The following is an 18,670-nucleotide window of genomic DNA, read 5'->3' on the forward strand; positions in this document are numbered from 1 at the left end:
GCCAGGCCTAAGGAGTCAGGTTTTAAGTTGAACTCACATTCAGGACACAACCAAAGGAAAGGCATATACATTGAATTATCAGAAGATAATTACTTCTCAACATCAGTTTTTCAAAAATTTAAGTCAATGCTTGGAGACGTAAGTTTAAGAAATCAATTTAAAAGTTTTATTTTTTATCTCAAGGTCTACTAATGTCTCAGTGTAAGATTTTTAGAGTTTTCTTAGAGGCTGATCTTTTAGTTTCATAGGACAAAAGCCATATTCCTTGTTCCCCTCTGCCTCTAAATCCTGGCTTTCAAGGTCCAAGCTAAATCAAGGCTTCCCCATGATGTCTTTCTTGATTACTTCAACCCATGTTGAGCTTTCTCCACTTTAAGTGATTAACTAATTGTTTAATTTACACATTCATCAAATCATTCAAAATATGTTAAGCACCAGTTATGTACTGGTCACTATTTAGGCAATGATGATACAATAATGAGTAAAATAGACAAAAATCCTTGTCTTGATGGAATCTACATTCTAGTGAGGAGAGTTAGAAAATAAACAACATAAATAAGATGTATCCGTCTATCTATATCTATCTATCTAGAAGGTAGACAGATATAGATAGGTAGTTAGATGGTATACCAGATGGATGCAAGAATGAAAGTGCTATGGAGAAAAATAAAGCAAAGGAAGATAATGTGATCCAGGTAGGGTTTAAGAGCTGCCAGAGGAAACAGGGTAGTGTGGGAACGCTCCACTGAGAAGATGACATTAAGTCAATAGAGGTGAAACAATAAGAGGTGAAACAACAAGCTATGCAGAAATCTGAGTTGGGCTCGAGCCTGGAGAGGGTAGGGCATAGCAAGAGGCTATAGCAATGTAAGTGGAGTGACAACAGGGAGAGAAGCCAGGGAAGCAGAAGCACTTGATAAGTCGGGATGGCTATGAACAGATGACTTGACGACTGTGAACTCTCAGAGAAGCTAGGAATTACAAGTAAAATGTGTACAGAAATCATATTTATGATATCATTAGTTACTTTGCACACAATGAATCAATAACTCCATCAAGACACACAGGCTATAAGGAAGAGGAAGGCACTGGAAACCTACCTTTGCAGAATCGGAAACATTATCCCAATATGGAGAAGGAAAGTCCACTTGCCCCATCAAAATCTGATCAAAAAGCACCTCCTGGTCATCACCACTTCTGTCCAGATGAACAACAACAAGGCAAAAACAGCACTCAAATGTCAACTCAGGGTATGTCTCCTCATTCTTATGCACTAGAGCCCTTCCTTTCCCCGTAAATGTGTAAAATGTGTCTTTCTAAGCAATTCAAAATGTCAATATGGAACTGTTTTAGTAAATTAAGAAAGAATGAGTTTTTAAAGTATATGAGGAAGATTTATGGAAGGCATGTAAATTAACATGCACAACATGGAAGAAATAACAGACATTGCAAGCAAAGTTCTTATTATGTCCTTTTCCTCCTCTGGGCTCCTTTGTGAAGAAGGCCCGATGGATCAGTCAGAGAATAGACAAATGCTTTGTGGTGCTGAACAAAAGATGGCTGCCCATACCCACGGAACGGAGGGAAACCACAAAGCAGGATGTAAGTGATTACACCAGCAGCCCAGATGTCCACCTTGAGGCCATATCTGGAAAAGTAAGGGATGTTAGAGTTAGCGAAGTCAGGCCAGGACAAAAGACGGGACATGGCAAAATAGATGACTCCTATTCCAAACCAAAACCCAAACCAAACAAAAAACCCAACAACAAACACTAAACTAAAACCCCCTGAGTAAACAGAATTCAAGAAAAGAATAATAAAAACAAGAGACTCTGCAAGGCACATGAATATAAATCAAAGTAATGCGTGCTTAGGCTCCTAGCCAATATCAGTAAGTGAAGGACTTCAGCAAAAAGGTTTATTACAGTCACATCGATTTTAAGATAGGGTTGGACTCTTGAGACTATCTAACTCCCTAATTTTAGAAATAATAATTACATACAGGACATTTTCCAATTTATAAAGCCCTGACATACATTATCTTATTTTGTTTTCTCAATAACTCTGTAAGTTGTACAGGGTAAGTATTACTGCCTACTTTACAGAAGAGAAAACTGAGGTTCAGAGAAGTTAATAATTTTGCTCAAGATCACACAATTATTCAGTGGCAGAACTGGGTCCCAAGCAATGTCTTCAAGAGCCCAACCAAATCCCCTTTCGACCCCATACCTCTCCTTCCCAGCAGGCTGTCGGAGTACTCACAGCAGAAAACCTAGCAGTGCCTGAAGCAGCCCCCTCTGAGGGCAGACAGGGAGGGCCACAGATGTGGGCTCCTAACTCATTCAAATTTGATGAACAAAAAAGTCCTTGTTACCTCACATCTCACCTTAGGGATCTCCCTACTGGGATTCCCTTCTCCTCTGTTCTGTACTTTTGCTTTTCTGGTCTACGGTACAAGCAGAAAAACTATCTCCAACTGGTCACAGTGGAAGATACAACCCAGACCATTAGGTGTGGGTTGGTGCTAATGGGAGGAGAGAATAGGGCTGTCTCCCCCTGCTGCCCCACCTTTCCCCAATCCTTCTGTTTAAGGATGGTGCTTCAGACCCCTGCCTATGATCCGTGGTAAGAAATACGGCTCTTTACTCAAACAGCCTTATACTCACATCTGAGTTCAAATGCTGACTCAACTAGCCATGAGCTTATATGATACATCAATCATCAAAGTCTGATTTTATTCATGTGCGAAATGGAATCATACCATCTACTGGAAGAGTAAGAATTAAGTAAAGGAGCTTAGGGCCTGGCATATGGTAGGTCCTTAGTAAGTATGAGGCCATCTTGCCTCCTCCGATTCTAGAGATTCTCACTCATCTGATAACTACTGCACACAAAAACCAGCCAATTCCCAGTGGCCCTCCAATGCCTAAGGGTGTTTTCACTCCACAGATAACCAATGCACTGCCAAGAGGACCAAGATGGGACAGGGACTGTAGAACAAGGACAGCTGAGAGAAATAACCACAGGAGACAGTAATCACCGCACACAGCAGTGTCTGTTTCTTTTATCTCCAAAAGCTAGTTAATTACTAGCGTTGTATGTTTCTCTGTTAGTCTGAACATTTTTTACTCTGAAGTTAATAACCGCTGTTCTACCTTTAACAAAGGCCAAGTGGACACCTTAAACAAGATTGCAGTAATTGGCAACTTGATTGGGAAAACAGAGAAAATGGCTCCCACTTTAAAGTGAAAAAAAAAAAGAGTGAAAGAAATCTGATAGCTAATTCTGTTTGGATGGGACAGAGCAGTGTTATTTCTCCCATTCTTGAAGCCAACTAGTTCTTTTGCAAGCACGGCACTTCAATAAACACACGAGAAGCATTTACCCAGTCTCTGCAATGATTTCTGGAGCCACATATGTTGGGGTGCCACAGACTGTGTATAGGGGGCCGTCGACAATGGTGGCCAGTCCAAAGTCGCCCAGCTTCAGTGATTTGCTGCCATCTTGGTGCTCGTACACCTAAAGTAAGAGTAAAAAGTGAAATCTCTTAAAACCAAGAGCTCGAAAGCTCTTTTCCAAAGAAAGGAGGGACATCATGGTTTCAATTTAATGTATTCATCATAAAGTAAAAAAAAAAATCAGGCAATTATGCAAGGAGATACATACAAGAATATCTTTCTTTAGGTTACTGCAGACTGGAAACATTGTGAACAAGCAACAAACGGAAATTCATTAAACAAATTACTTCATTCATAAATTGTACATTCATTCATACAATGGGATGCTACAAGACCATTAAAATGGTGATGTGGGTTTATGTTTACTGAAATAAATTATGTTTGGGAAGTGAGGACAGCAGTTTTCAAACTGGTTTGCATAAAACATCTATTAAAGAAAAAAATACATAACGAAGAAAAATGTCTGAAAGTGCGTCCGCCTCTGGGTGGTAAGATTACAGGAGATATTTTTTCCTTTTGCTTATCTATATTTGACGTTTTCTACAATTAAAATTGATTTGCATGATACAGTAAAATACAGAAAAGTATCTAGTGTAGTATCTCCAATGGATAAAAATAATTGCCTCTTCATTTAAATATATAAGAAGCTTTAAAAATGCAGTTTTTTAGTAACTGAATGAAAAAAAATCTACAAGTATATTAAAATACTTTTTTTCAGTGTCCCATATTTCCAACAAGACCTATTTACATTTTTTTTATTAATAATTGAAAGGGATATTAACATTTCATTTCACCTGTGGCAATTTGGAAAGATTTATCAGGTGCAGAGTCAGCATTCTGTCCAGGTTTCCTTATTAAGGCAGTAAAAGTCTCCAGTCTTTCACTCAACAAATCAAGAAAAGGACACATGTGACCTCTGGCAGGTATTTTTACCGCTTTAATTCTAGCCCATGATCAAACCAAATGGATCTGCTCTAAAAAGTATCCCAAACGACTTCTATTATTTCAAAGAAACGATGAAAGGGCATTCAGAATTCCAATTCAGTGCCCTCCATTGGAATCAATAAGATAAAGAAAAGGAAAACCACAGTAAAAGGCTAGTATTCCCAGAAAAGGCAGTTGCCAGGAGATGCCTCAAGGAAATGGCAAAGTTTTCCATGTACATCAAAATAATTCATCCAGCAAGTTGAGGCCTGCATGTTCTTCTGTTGTTGCTCTCGGATCATCTGTACTTGCTACAGCGGTCTGAACCTCTTGCACAGCAAGGCACACCTCCACACATCAGGGGTGCGCTACTGTTCACACACCCTGTCTGCCTTCCTTTGGAAAAAGTAGATTAACGTCTCATTTCACTGGAACATAAAGTGCAGATGTTTGGCCAGCTAAGCTGCAGCATCAGCAACGATCATTTGGATCTAACTGTTTTGGCAGAGGCAGGCAGTCAGATCCTCCTCTCTGGAGAGACTGTGTCTTTTCTGGGCAGAAAATATTCTTTCACATTTTCTCCACCCTCAGAATATGCAGTCCTCACTCTAAGGGCTTGACCACGATCAAGTCTGGGCTGCCCACGGGCAGGCATGCAGAGGCTTGTGGGGTCACCTGCACTTGGGTTGTTAGGGCAAAGACAGCCATATGTCCCTCACAGATGTGGCTTTGCCCAGTTGTCATCTGGGATGGACACTGTCCTCCCTACTTTAGTGACACAGCCGTGCAGCCCTGGTCAGCATGAACAAGTCTGAGTTAGGAGCTTTGAGGCATCTGAATCTCATCCCCAGCGTAAATGTTCTCAGGCCAAAGAAATCTTTCAATTGTTGTCTTAGCACGTCAGCTACTCTGAACATCCAAATGACAAGCAAATGTTTTTCATGAAAAGAAATTTGAGATGGAAACATCTAGTAGATCATCTAACTTATTTCCCAGACAGAGCAGAATTGTTTACTTCCTTAATTCCATTTTGTTACCAACAACCTTTCCAAAATGCAAAATAATCGCTTACTTTGATGTTCTGTTAGGTCCAAACATTCAGGGTGCATGTTTTGTAAGGTTCTGCAGATTTCATCTACACAACTCCATTTATACAGGAATTTTGCGGCCTTTTTCTAAACATACTATCTATAATCACCTAACTTTATTCAAAAGTTGGACAAAAACAGATGTTGGCAGATCCAATGACAAGTCACATTTTGGTTCTGAATATGGCCATGCAATTCTCTTACATGTAGCAAGGGTTTATTTTTGAGCATCTATATCTTAATAGGAATTCCATCTCACATATAGCCATATGCCAATTTTATTTAATATAGCTGAGCACTAAAGTTCAAAGTTTGAATAACTAAGGGAAAAAAAGCACTAAAAAACTGACCTAAAATAAATAAAATGAGGATTACCCAAAAGTAATAATATTTCTAAAAGAAGTCAACATCGTTTAAATAAAATACATAGAATCCATCATTTTAATGTTCTTTTTATTTCTCTTTAATCTCTTCTCCAATGTTCCCCCCTTTTTTTGTTTTGAAAACCATATAGCAGAATTTTCAGGAACATAAAGAGGTTTAAAGTGATGCTTAGGAGAGACACTAAGAGCTTAGCAACAAAGACCTAACCCACGTATGTAATTGAAAACATTTCTAGACCCAAGTACATTAAAAATGCACCAGCAAAATGTTTTTGCAGGTGAATACATGTCTAGGCCCCTCGTTTGGAATTCTGTTTAACTTACTGTCACGCAGGGCAGGAAACAAGGTTGCTTTGGGTTTTTCTCTGTCAACACTTTGGGAGAAGGATACAGAAGAATATATTCCAGTGCTTTGTCTCCTCCAATGGGAGAGAGCCTTTCCTAAGCGGCATAATGAGCTCACCTCACCACTGGGGCGCAGTGCTAGCTCCTGCTGCAACCTGAGCTGGGCTCACCCTTCTCCCTCCCCGAGCCAATTACAGAGGGGCATGAGTGAGGCCATTTGCATATGTAATTAAACCTTGGTTAAAATCACAGATTGCTAAATACATCTGCTTCACACACACACACACACACACACACACACACACACACACACGCTCCTCACAAAACCATCTCCAGAAAGTATTTTCCCAAATGGCAGCTATAAATTCACTTTGAACTAAGTTTTTAATTAAAAGTTAGGAATCACAAAAGCTTCTAACAAGTTCACATTTAAAATGCCAAGTCCTTGGTTTCTAGCACTCTGAATCGGTTCTGACTTTGTTCTCAGCATGTCTCCTCAGCCTGACCACCTTTCAGGAAGGACAGCAACACGCCGCAAGGATAGACTTGGCCAGCCTGATCCAGCCAGCGGGTTCTGATGGATGAAGAACTTTTGCTACAAGGGTATTTTAAAGCCTCCATAAAACGTGACCCACACAAGCAGTGGGAGTACACTAATTGTCAATCAAAGAGTATTCACAACATGAGATATGATTTAATGTTCATCCCAGGCCCTTTAAATACTATAGATGTTCCCCCACATTTTGAACACTGAGGGGCTATTAAAGAGACGGGGATTAGTGCAAATTACCCAGTACATAGTGCTTTCACTGTTCTAACTAAGCAATAAAACTGTGTAATTGTACAACACTAATTGAATGCAGCTACACATAATTGTGGGCTGCCATATGTATCCTATTACCATAAAGACTGTCAGTGTTTTGTAAGCTCCTCTTGTGATCATTGCAGATGGCTACAGTCAGAGAAGTTGTTCTCTAGGGTTTATTATATGGCTATAAAGACATCCCATGATTTGACAGACTAAATGCGTTAAATGGCAATAATTATGAAAAAGGTTCCAATTAAAAGCTGAAGGCAGGTCCTACCAAGAATAGATATGGGAAAAGGTCAGGGATGTAGGTTTTTGGCACACTGGTATTTTACACAGGACTTTTCTTTTTAAAGAAGACTTTGATTTTTGTTTCTTTTTCATTTATTTGGGGTTTCACAGTAGCCGTAACTTGCTGAACAGTAGATGTTTGGGCATATGCCTGATTTCCCTTGGATTAGAAATTGAGACCATTTGGGAAAGCTATTTGAAAAACTAAAAGATTTAATATAGAGTCATAAAATGCAGCCGGTGGCCATAAAATAATATGAAAATTCACAGATAACCTGAACCCTGTCAAATGGTTTCTGAGATTCCCATAATAAAGAACTAAAAGCTGACTAACATAACAGATGTGTTGGAACAAACATAATTCTCAATGTTGCTACAAATTTAAGGATAGCCCCATTGAAATGCTGGCTAATGAATCATTAGTAACCACCGAAATATTTTTCACAGAGGAGCACAGTAGGTACTGAAAATTATTTCACCAAATAGAATTGAACAAAAAAGGCATGAAATCGACAAAGCCATGAAAAAAAGTTAATTTACTTTTTAACAAATATGGTATCCCTCTAAAAAGATATTGATTTTCCTCCAGCCATGGTATATGTCCTTTACGATGCTTTCTGAGGAAAATAGATTAAATTTAAATCTTTAACCTTTAAGACATGAAGTATAACAACATTTGTGCAGGGAATTATTTTACAAAATGCACTTCATGGTCCACATACTTTAGAATTAAACCTCCTGGAAAAAAAATTAATTCTTAAGAAAACCAAACCCATTTTATACCCACATGTAAAATCTTTATGAAATCAAAAGGTAAGTGAAACAACGAAAGTTGCATAGAATCCAGAAAAGGGATAACAGCATTAGAGGAAAAAATGAAACAGCTTTTCAAAGTATTCCACGAGAGATATCTGGAAAGATGGAGAAGTGACTGGAAGCTCTCGGAAACCTGATTCTCATCCTCACCTTAAAACAGTCACGAAACTATCTAAAAAGGAGTTCTATGCAGCTGCAGTGAGAGACAAGAAACATGCACATTCCAGATTCTGTGAGCAACTGTATATCCTAGGATTTTGCTAAAACTGTGGGAACTCAAAATCATTGCCATTTAAAAAAATTGTATTACATTTTCATCACACAAGTAATATCCAATATGTCATTGTATGAAAATTAGAAAAGACAGATAATAACACTGGGAAAGGAATTAAACTCACCTATAATCTTGACACCTAGAAATAACCATTGTTAACATTTTGGGGGATGGACTTCCAGAGCTTGCTTTCTCTCTCTTTCCTGCTTTTCTTTTTCCACTGGACAATATATCCTGAATGTTTTCCCAGTTGAATAAGCACATATCTACGTCATGATTTTCAGTGGCTGCTGGATTTCCATTGTATGGATGCACCATATTGATAATCCCAACAACTACCACGACTGCCATTTATTGAGAAGATGGGATGTACCAGGCATTGTGTTGAAACTTCACAATCACTGTCCCATTTGATCTTCACAACAATCCTATTAAGTAATCTTATTGATATTTTACAGATGAGAAAGTTGAGCTTCAGAGATGTTAAGTAACTTGCCCAATGTTACACAGCTAACAAGAGGCAGAGCTAGAACTTAAGCTCAGTATAGCTAAGTCCATGATTCTAACCACTATGCCCTCCTGTCTCCCCATCATGCCATTATTTAACTGCTCAGTGCCCTGAGATAAGTTGTTTCTATATATTTTTTCATACTAAAAAACCCTGAGATGAACATCCCTATATATGTATACATATCTGTTTTTTTCTTTAGGTTACATTTCTAGAAGTAGAATTACTTGGTCACAGGGTACATATGTTATTTAGGGCTTCAGTTATATGTTACCAAATTACCTTTCAGAAAGGTTCTATCTAGTTACTCTTCCACCAATACATATAAGATGATTGGTCTCCTCATAACTTTGCCAACAATGTACATTACTATTACTATTATTTATCTTTGATAGCCCAATAAAGCAATGTCATTATTATTATTACTATTTTTGGTGAGGAAGATTGGCCCTGAGCTAACATTTGTGGCAATCTTCTTCTATTTTGTATGTGGGACACCACCACAAAATAGCTTGGTGAGCAGTGTGTAGGTCCATGCTGGGGATCCGAATCTGTGAACCCCAGGCTGCTGAAGTGCAGCATGCAAACTTAACCACTATGCCATCAGGCCAGCCTCAGGCCATGTCATTTTTAATGAAATAAACGATATTATTTAAGTTCTTAATGACAGAAGGGATGAGTAGTAGAGCAGACAGATGTAGACAAACAAAAGGGACATCCTCCTCTCTTACTTCATGTCTTTTCTGTGTTGGAATCACAGATCCTTGGGGAAGGGCCCTCAGCAAATGCTTAGCAGAGTAACTGGCACATTATTGTATTAAATAATGTTTGGAGAAATGTTGTTTTTCTTCTGTTTTCCCTCAACTTTTATCCAAATTCAGAGAGCAGATTTTTTTTCTACACGCCTACGAAAAACAATCATTCAGTTTCTGCTTGAACATTTTCAATGACCACAATCTACCTGTAATAAAGGCCACTTAATTCTGAAACAGGCATAATTGTTAGAAAGTTTTATCTTACGTCAGCCTCAAATCTCTCGCCCCTTAATGCCTTCTCTTTAGTTTGAGTTCAGTGCTCTCCAAAATGGCAGAAAAACATTTTCCCATCTTCCATTTAGCAGCCATATTCACTGAGAGCTACCATGCTCCACTTTCTCCACCCCTTCTGTGGGCTCAACTTCAGGCCCCTGACATGATGTATTCAGGTCCCTCACGAGAGGATGTGGTTATATAAGCAAGGCAGAGGACTCTCTTGACGGCAACAGTCTTTCAGTGAAAGAAGTCTAAGGAGGAGTCTTAGTATTTTTAGCAGTCACGTCACACTGAGGCTCACACTGAACTTACGGTCAACTAACAGTCTTTTGACCCCGTCAGGCCAAGTTTTCCCATTTCTGTTTTTCCACAATGATTAATAAAACAACTACACCAAAACCACTTAGTCCACAGGGATTTATTTTTATCTCTTGTTAAATTTTATCTTAACTAATTTTAGACCTTTATAGAGCCAAAGATATTTTTGGATGTCAATTCTGTCATTTGGTAGAATACATCTTCATTTCAAGTCACTGGTAATGCTGATTAGGGTGGAGCTAGTAACAGACTCCTGTGAGATCCCTGGCTCCCTTCCTTTGGGTGATCCCCAATCCATTAATCAACACTCTGGTGGCTCAAGTTCACAGTACAGTGGACTGACTACAAATCCACTCAACTATGTTTTTGTCTATGACTTCTAGATATACTCTGTCTGGGGCACTTGCCTTGTCTACCAGTGTAGTTAGCTATCCTATCACAAAATAGATTTATTTTGGCATTAAGAGTCATGGGATTAAGGCAGAAGGAAATTCATTATCTTGTGAGGTTGGTGTTGGCTTGAACTGGAAACTAAGAAAAGCTGAAGCACAACCTATGGTCATCACTTAGGGAAAACAGGATAGCTTCTTACTAGATACAATCCACTTCATGAAACTACGGATCAGGAGCTACACATGCCATTTTGATGGGCAGCTAGAAGCAGGCACAAATACCTAGACACAGAATTTCTAAAGAAAAATTTCTGACCGAGAGAGGCAGTTTCTCTTAGAAACTGCTTTCTCCCAGAGAGTATTAGGGAGCTGGGAAGGAAAAAGGCTTCTGAACATAAACTTTTATATTTCAAGAAAATTATTGTGCTTATTTCTGGAATCTAATAAAAACTAGTGAAGTAAGTTATAGTTTTGCCAGTAAAGTCTTTAATTTTCCTAAACAAGTGGCATCTGTGTATATATTTTAAAAGACCCTCTCAGCCCAGAAATAAATCCACACCTATATGGTCAATTAATCTATGACAAAGGAGGTAAGAATATACAATGGGGAAAAGACAGTCTCTTTAATAAATGGTGTTGGGAAAACTGGACAGAATGGAACTGAACCACTTCTTTACACCATATACAAAAATAAACTCAAAATGGATTCAAGACTTAAATGAAAGACCTGAAACCATAAAACTTCTAGAAGAAAACATAGATATTAAACTCTTTGACATTGGTCTTAGCAATATTTTTTTGGATATGTCTCCTCAGGCAAGGGCAACAAAAGCAAAAATAAACAAATGAAGCTACAGCAAACTAAAAAGCACAGTGGGGAAACCATCAACAAAACGAAAAGGCAACCTACTGAGTGGGGGAAGCTATCTGCAAATGATATATCGGATAAGGGGTTAATATCCAAAATATACAAAGAACTCATACAACTCAATATAAAAAAACCAAATAATCTGATTAAAAAGTGGGCAGAGGACCTAAATAGACATTTTTCCAAAGAAGACATACAGACAGCTACCAGACACATGAAAAGATGCTCAATATCACTAATCATCAGGGAAATATAAATCAAAACCACAGTGAGATATCACTTCATACCTGTCAGAATGGCTATTATGAAAAAAACAACAAATAACAAGTGTTGGCAAGGATGTGGAGAAAAAGGAAACCTTGTGCACTGTTGGTGGGATTGTAAATTGGTGCAACCACTATAGAAAATAGTATAGAGGGTCTTCAAAAAATTAAAACTAGAACTGCCATATGATCTAGCAATTCTACTTCTGGGTATTTATCTGAAGGAAACAAAAACACTTATTTGAAAAGATATCAGCACCCCATGTTCATTGCAGCATTGATTACAATAACCAAGATATGGAAGCAACCTAAGTGTCCATCAACAGATGAATGGATAAAGAAGATGTGGTATATATAGACAATGGAATATTAGCCATAAAAAAGAATGAAATCCTACCATTTGTGACAACATGGATGGATCTAGAGGGTATTATGATAAGTGAAATAAGTCAGAACAATAAAGAATACAGTATTATTTCACTTATATGTGGAATCTAAAAAAACAAAACAAATGAACAAACAAAAGAAAACAAACAGACATAGATACAGAGAACAAATTGGTGGTTGCCTGAGGGGTAGGTGGTGGGGAGAAGGGCGAAATAGGTGAAGGGGATAAGAGGTACAAACTTCCAGTCATGAAATAAACAAGTCTTGGGGATGGAACGTACAGCATAAGGAATACAGTCAATAATATTGTGATAGCTTTGTATGATGACAGATGGTTACTAATCTTAGCAGGGTGATCATTTTGTAATGTATATAAATGTTGAACCATGTTTTAAGCTGAAATCAATACAATATTGTATGTCAACTATACTTCAATTAAAAAAATAAATTAATTAAAAAAATACATAAATAAAAGTCCCTCTCAGCTCCTTGGAAGAAACACAGGCTGCCCCTGATGATCTTTGCTGCCAAGGGTATAAGCTTGCCATCTAGTGGTGACTTTTGTGAACTGAAGGCAGTTGATCTTAGTTTTTTTTTTTTTTTTGAAAAAAGCAAAAGGTTCCTTTTAGTCATAAACTATCACGGCACAGACACATACACGCACACACAATGGTCCCACTGTACTTTCTCTGCCCACCCAGTGAAGTTTAGACTGAGATCAACGTGAGTCTTCAATGTAACAGATGAATTGAGAAGTGGCTTGGACGTATCGCATTGGGTCTGTCCTCTATTCTGTGAAGAAGTATCACTCATTCACTCTGTCATCTCATCCACCCTCTCATTCACCTGTCACTTGTCCATATGGACCATTAAGCACCAGGTCTGACAAAGCAAACAGCCCCCCACCCACACACATATAAAGTCACTGATATGATTACCTTGTGAAAAAAAATCTTAGTAATGACACAGTAATAAAATTACAAGAAGTATTTTTGTTGGGTCAGTTCCCAGTTTTCACCTACAATGTGGCTGGAAACATCACTGTAAATCAAATCATATTTTCTCATTAAAATGCTTTGACCTGACCAACTACTTAGGCTTAAATAAATCATTCCTATGATCAATATAGATCCTTAAAGACAAGTTACAATATTTCTATATTGTTCTATAAGAATTAAAAAGACAAAGTTCTAAAAGTTCTGTATATGCAATGATACTACCATAAAGTGAAATCTATACCTGAATTAGACATTTATAAATAATCCTTTGCTAGTTATAACAAACATTAACACTTGAACAGCAAAAATCTCATCAGCAGCGTAACACTTCATAGGGCTTTTTGAGGTCTCTTAATAAAACAATAATGCAAAGCATGCATGAGGCCTTTTTATTTATTTGGTAAGTTTCTCCGTAGTAAGAAAATGGATTCAAAATCTTAACATTCAAACTATCCTAGCACTTTTCAAACAGTCTGCAGCTCTACGTTTTGCCACGAGATGGCAAATCCATGCATGGGAAAATCGTAAAATTTTAAAAGCAATGTCAAAAAAAGATGAGAGATGATTTTTACAACACATAATATTATTGTTAGTTTTATTTTTAGGAATAATTTAATTTTTATTGCAAATCAAGGGGAAATAAAAAGGAAGGTAACTAATAGTTACATGTTATCTCTTTATCTTCATAAAATCCCCTTAAAGGAGGCTCAGAGGAGTTAAGTAACTTGTTCAAGGTCACAAGACAAGCCAGTGGAAGAGTAAAGCACTTGGTTTTGAACTTTGTCCGTCTGACTATAAATCCTGATATGTGAATGTGTGCCTCCCACGACAGTGCTCTCATTTCCACACAGAGGTCAACAGAATGCGAAATTAACAGAGGTTTCCAGTGCAATTACCAGTGTCACCCTAATTTTGTTAAACTTATTCTATTCTCCTATTTCATCCTATAACAGATTTATCCCGCAAAACTCATCGACCCTTAACACTCCCTATAGTAAGAAATTACTATACCAGCAAAGTAGAAGTAGTTTAGTTTTTCATATATATATTTTAAACTTATATTATGAGTGACCACAATGGTGTGTATTTAACATCCTTAAATTAGGAAAGAAAGAAAAAAGAAAACTTTTTTCTTTCTGGGTAATTTAAAATGTTTGAAAGAGCACAATAGTTACAAAGTATCCTGCAAATTGTAATTTTAGTAAAAGTACACTGCTCTGTGATCACTGATGGCATTTACAGAAACACATAATGCTCTGGTGAGACGCGAGTGAACAATGGGTACACAAAATTGAACTGCAAAAAGGGGAAGGGAAATAAAACTTTAATTTTCAGTCACTGAATTTTCGGAGGCTAGAGAAGATTTTAAACAAAGGCCCAGTTGTAAGGCTGTTCCCGTGAGACAATCCTGCATAATTCAGGACACAGGAATAATGAGCTCAGACGAGAGAAAACGGCTGCAGTTTATGGAGGCGACTATGCAGAAGAGAATGTTCAGGCTACTTCGGAGATGTGAAATTTGAGGGGCAATTAAATCAGAACTCTGTTTGACCTCAGCTGCCTTCATTAGCCAGCAGCTACAAGATTACTAACATAATTGCAACTAACTAATTGCTCGTGTATTTATTTCTTGAATGGCTATTTTTCCTTCTTGAATGTCAGCTCCATGAAGGCATGTCTCTCTGTTCTCTGCACAGTACCTGGCACAGGGCATGCACGCACGCAATAAAGCTCTCTCCCTAATTCACAGCTCTCTGTAGTCTAGTGTTTAAAAACTTGGACTTTGGACCAGGGCAGAGTGAGACTGAGATCTTGGCTCTTCCTTTTCTGAGTTGTTACAGCCTTGGGCAGGTGTTTTAACTTCTAAACACCCAGGTTTCCTTACCTCTCAGATGGGCCAGTAATAGAACTTACGCCACATGGTTGTTGTGAGGATTAAATGAGATGAGCATAAAGCCCTCAGCACAGGGCAAGCACACGGAGGTGGCGCTCCATAACAGAGGATCTCAGACTTTATTGGGTGCTGGGAGCTGGGTTGCTCATCTCATTTTAAACTTGAGTGTTCATTCAGACCATGTGGGGAGCTGGCTGCAGTGTAGACCTGCACCCTGTCACCAGTCACCAGATTCTGATTCGGCAGGGCTGGAGGGAGGCTCAGAAATTTGCATTTTTAACAGGCATCTGGGAGTAATTCTGATGCAGGGAGTCTGGACCACCCTTGGAGAAATACTGCTTCAGAAAGAGAGTCCTCAATTCCCGGATTTCTGAAGAGATGGACAAAGTAATAGTTACCCATAATACATGACACTTGGGGTTGGATAATGAAAGTAAAAGAAGAACTAGCATCTTGGGGGTGGGGGAGATTGAACAGATTTCATTAAAATTCCAGCTTGAATAGCCAGAAAATTATGTTACTCCCATGTTCACCAGTGACACATCCCAGATGCCCGGTCTCTGTCTCTTCAGTTCTTTCCAATACTGTCCCCTTAACAACTGGACCTGGAGGGGATCCTCACTGGCTTGCCTGCAGAACTAGCACTGTTTCCCCAGAGAGATGAAGTTTGTGAACAGCAAACTAATTGTCATAAAGGGGGTAAGAATGCCTCTGATTTTTAAAATCAGTCTTTATCATGATTATTTTTATGCTGAGGGGCTGGGGTCTTTAAAACTCATTTTGCTTTATTCTCTTAGCTTAGATCTTATTATTGGGATGTACATTTGAGAGGCTAAGAGAAAGTCTAAAGGGGCTTCCTGTTTTTTTTTTTTCCAAGTACAAACTTTCTAACATAAAAGTGCTGTATCTATCTTGGCCTACCCCAAGGTATTAACAGCCGCCCCAGATTTCCTGAGCTCTCTTCCCAGCCCTGCCTCAGGTTTTTCCTTGCTGGTAAGTCAAGTGCTCCTAATGGCACAGTAACCCTTATAGATCAAATTAAAAGACTGGTTTCCAGCTAGTCACTGAAGGCCAGCTGGAAGCTAGCCTTTAAGGTAATCTTTCTAAAAAAGAAAGAAAAGCAAATAGAAAAGAAAAAAAAGAGAAATACTCAAATTCACTCATGAGTGCTTGGAACTCCAGATGCCCTGAAGTGGGAACTCCTCTTACCAGCAAGTTCTCTGGCTTGATGTCGCGGTGGACGATGTTCAGGCTGTGCAGGTATTTGATGGCGCTGGCCAGGTTGTACAGCATCCCACTGGCGTCTCGCTCAGTGTATTTGTTAGTGGAAGTAATAGCATCAAAGAGGTCTCCTCCCTAAGAAGAGAACAGCAGGCGGAGCAGCACATTATAACAGATGGTCCAATGGGGCCGCCTGGAGAGGCGACTGACGGACTCCAAAGGAAATGAAGAACACAGGCAGGATCTTTGAGCGCCTGGGGATTTCCCTGCCACTTCCCTCTCAAAGCCTCAGAGACTTTATGGTGACTTCTCTCTCTACTGTGAAAGCCAGCGATATTTCCTCCAGAGCTCTAAGGAAAAAGCAGGATGAGGATGCTCTGCCCTCAGACAGGCAGCCATTTCCACAGGCCCCGGCCAGGGAAGACGGGTGGAGTCGCGTCCTCAAATGTGAAAATAACCTTGTGTTACCACAAACCAACAAGTTACGACCCCTCTGAAAGAAACAAATCCTAACTTGAGGTAGAAAAAAGTAGAATTCATCTATAAATATGAATAACCACTAAGTAAAAACAACGCAAACAGATCTGAAAAAGCAACTCTGAATAATGAAAGTTTAAAGGCCCTAGAATGAATATTTTTCTATATAGTAACATATTTGTTTATTAAACGCTTTCTCGGTCTTAAATATTTACAAAAGGAAACCCTACATTCCACAGAGCTGATTTCTGCCACCAGCTCAGCCGAGGATTCCAAACACGGTTCCTGGAGCCCCAGGATCTCACTGATGGTGCACACAGTTGATGCAGAAGGTGATGTGACTAATTTACAACACGTTACGACTAAAGTAGACATTATTTACACCTTCAGTTAGATTAACATAATAGAAAAGGCTTGAGAAAGTATAACTTCATGAAATTAAACATTCAACTTTTCAAAGCTTCTAATTAGTGAAAATGTCAAACATAGAAGTAGAGGGAATAGGTGGGTCACCTTTCACCTAGATTCGACCATTATCAATATTTGGCCATTACAATATTCTATGATTTAATAGAATAAAAACATAAATTTTACATGACAGGATGAGATTGTAATATTCAATGAAAGGTGGTAGAATATTTACATTATTATTAGACTGTGCCCTTTTCCAATTCCATTGGTGACTAAAACTTTAAAGTTTGTTTTTATAAAAATAGGTGATATGTTTGGATGTAATTAATGGAAAAGTGAACAATTTCTACAACAATGATAAGAACAACAATCATGGGTATCTAATACTTTCTGTGTCACACAGACTGGTGGAAGCCATCCCTCGTATCCTCAGAATAACACTCCTAGGTAGGTGCTATTATTATTCTCATTTTACATATGAGGGAACTGAGGCACAGAGAGGTATATCCAAGGTCATGGAGCTATTTAGGTTAAGGTTGGGACTCGAACGCCAGCAGTATAATTCTAATGTTAATAGTCTTCACCATTTTGCCAATGGATAGAAATGAGAGGCTGAATACTGGAGGGAGGAAACAAAGGAGAGAGTTCTATTATATAGAAAAGTGTGGTGTCTTGTACAGGTTTCTTTTTTTCCAAAATACACACCTTTACTAGTTCCATGACAAGATACAGCTCAGTTGGCACATCCATCTCTTCAATCAGAAGAACAATATTGGGATGCTTCACTCTTCTTAAAATAGACACCTCATTCTGGATCATGTGCTCCTGTCCAAGGGAAAAGTTACCTTAATCAGTATACACATCAAAACGTAGGAGGAGCTAACTCAAATGAGTAAAACTATACTAGCTGAGGACCAAGGGAGATGTGTTTTGCAAAATATAAGTATATCTTAGATTCTGATCTTCAGATAGCCTAGCATTGCCATAAGATGTTGAAGGTCCTTAGATGATGCTTGTTAATTTCTGAACCTATCCTGATAACTATAATTGCATATAGAAGGATGGAATGAAACTTAAATCACAAAAGTAATGGAAGAAAGTAAACAAGCAAGCAAACAAACATAGATAAGGAACAGAAATAACATCCAATCATTCTAACTAACTTTTATTCCAGGGATATTTATAGAATAAAGTTACATTCTAATTAGTATATAACATTTTACTCCACCCAAATCCAACAACTAGGGTGACCTTATGTCTACTTGGAAACTGATCTTTGTGCTTCCACCCCCCGAATATTGTATTTTTATAAAAATAAACCTTATACATACTTTGCCTCGACATTTGCTTTTCTTGATAATTTTCAGAGCATACTCCCTAGCAGTCGACCTGCAAAGAGATAGTCTTTTTTTTAAATAAAGAAACAATTTCAGATTAACAAGATTGAATCCTCTTGTTAAGGATTAATTTCTTGCCCCACAGATCTTGCATCAAGGCATAAATATTTTGTGAAGA

General features: G+C 38.3%; 1 protein-coding gene across 6 annotated transcripts in view; it reads right to left on the reverse strand.

Moving 5' to 3' along the window:
* The window catches only part of DCLK1 (doublecortin like kinase 1), a 318,321-nt gene that overhangs the window by 33,066 nt on the left and 266,585 nt on the right, over positions 1-18,670 (reverse strand). For all 6 annotated transcript variants that reach the window (XM_044777291.2, XM_070520527.1, XM_044777292.2 and 3 more), the window contains 6 exons: positions 18,487-18,544; positions 17,861-17,980; positions 16,256-16,402; positions 3,386-3,519; positions 1,571-1,648; positions 1,101-1,197 (listed from right to left, as the gene is read on the reverse strand). In XM_044777291.2, the coding sequence (XP_044633226.1) occupies positions 1,101-1,197; positions 1,571-1,648; positions 3,386-3,519; positions 16,256-16,402; positions 17,861-17,980; positions 18,487-18,544 (634 nt within the window). The remainder of the gene's footprint in view (positions 1-1,100; positions 1,198-1,570; positions 1,649-3,385; positions 3,520-16,255; positions 16,403-17,860; positions 17,981-18,486; positions 18,545-18,670) is intronic.

Source organism: Equus asinus, chromosome 11 (assembly GCF_041296235.1).
Source record: "Equus asinus isolate D_3611 breed Donkey chromosome 11, EquAss-T2T_v2, whole genome shotgun sequence".
Classification (NCBI taxonomy): domain Eukaryota; kingdom Metazoa; phylum Chordata; class Mammalia; order Perissodactyla; family Equidae; genus Equus; species Equus asinus.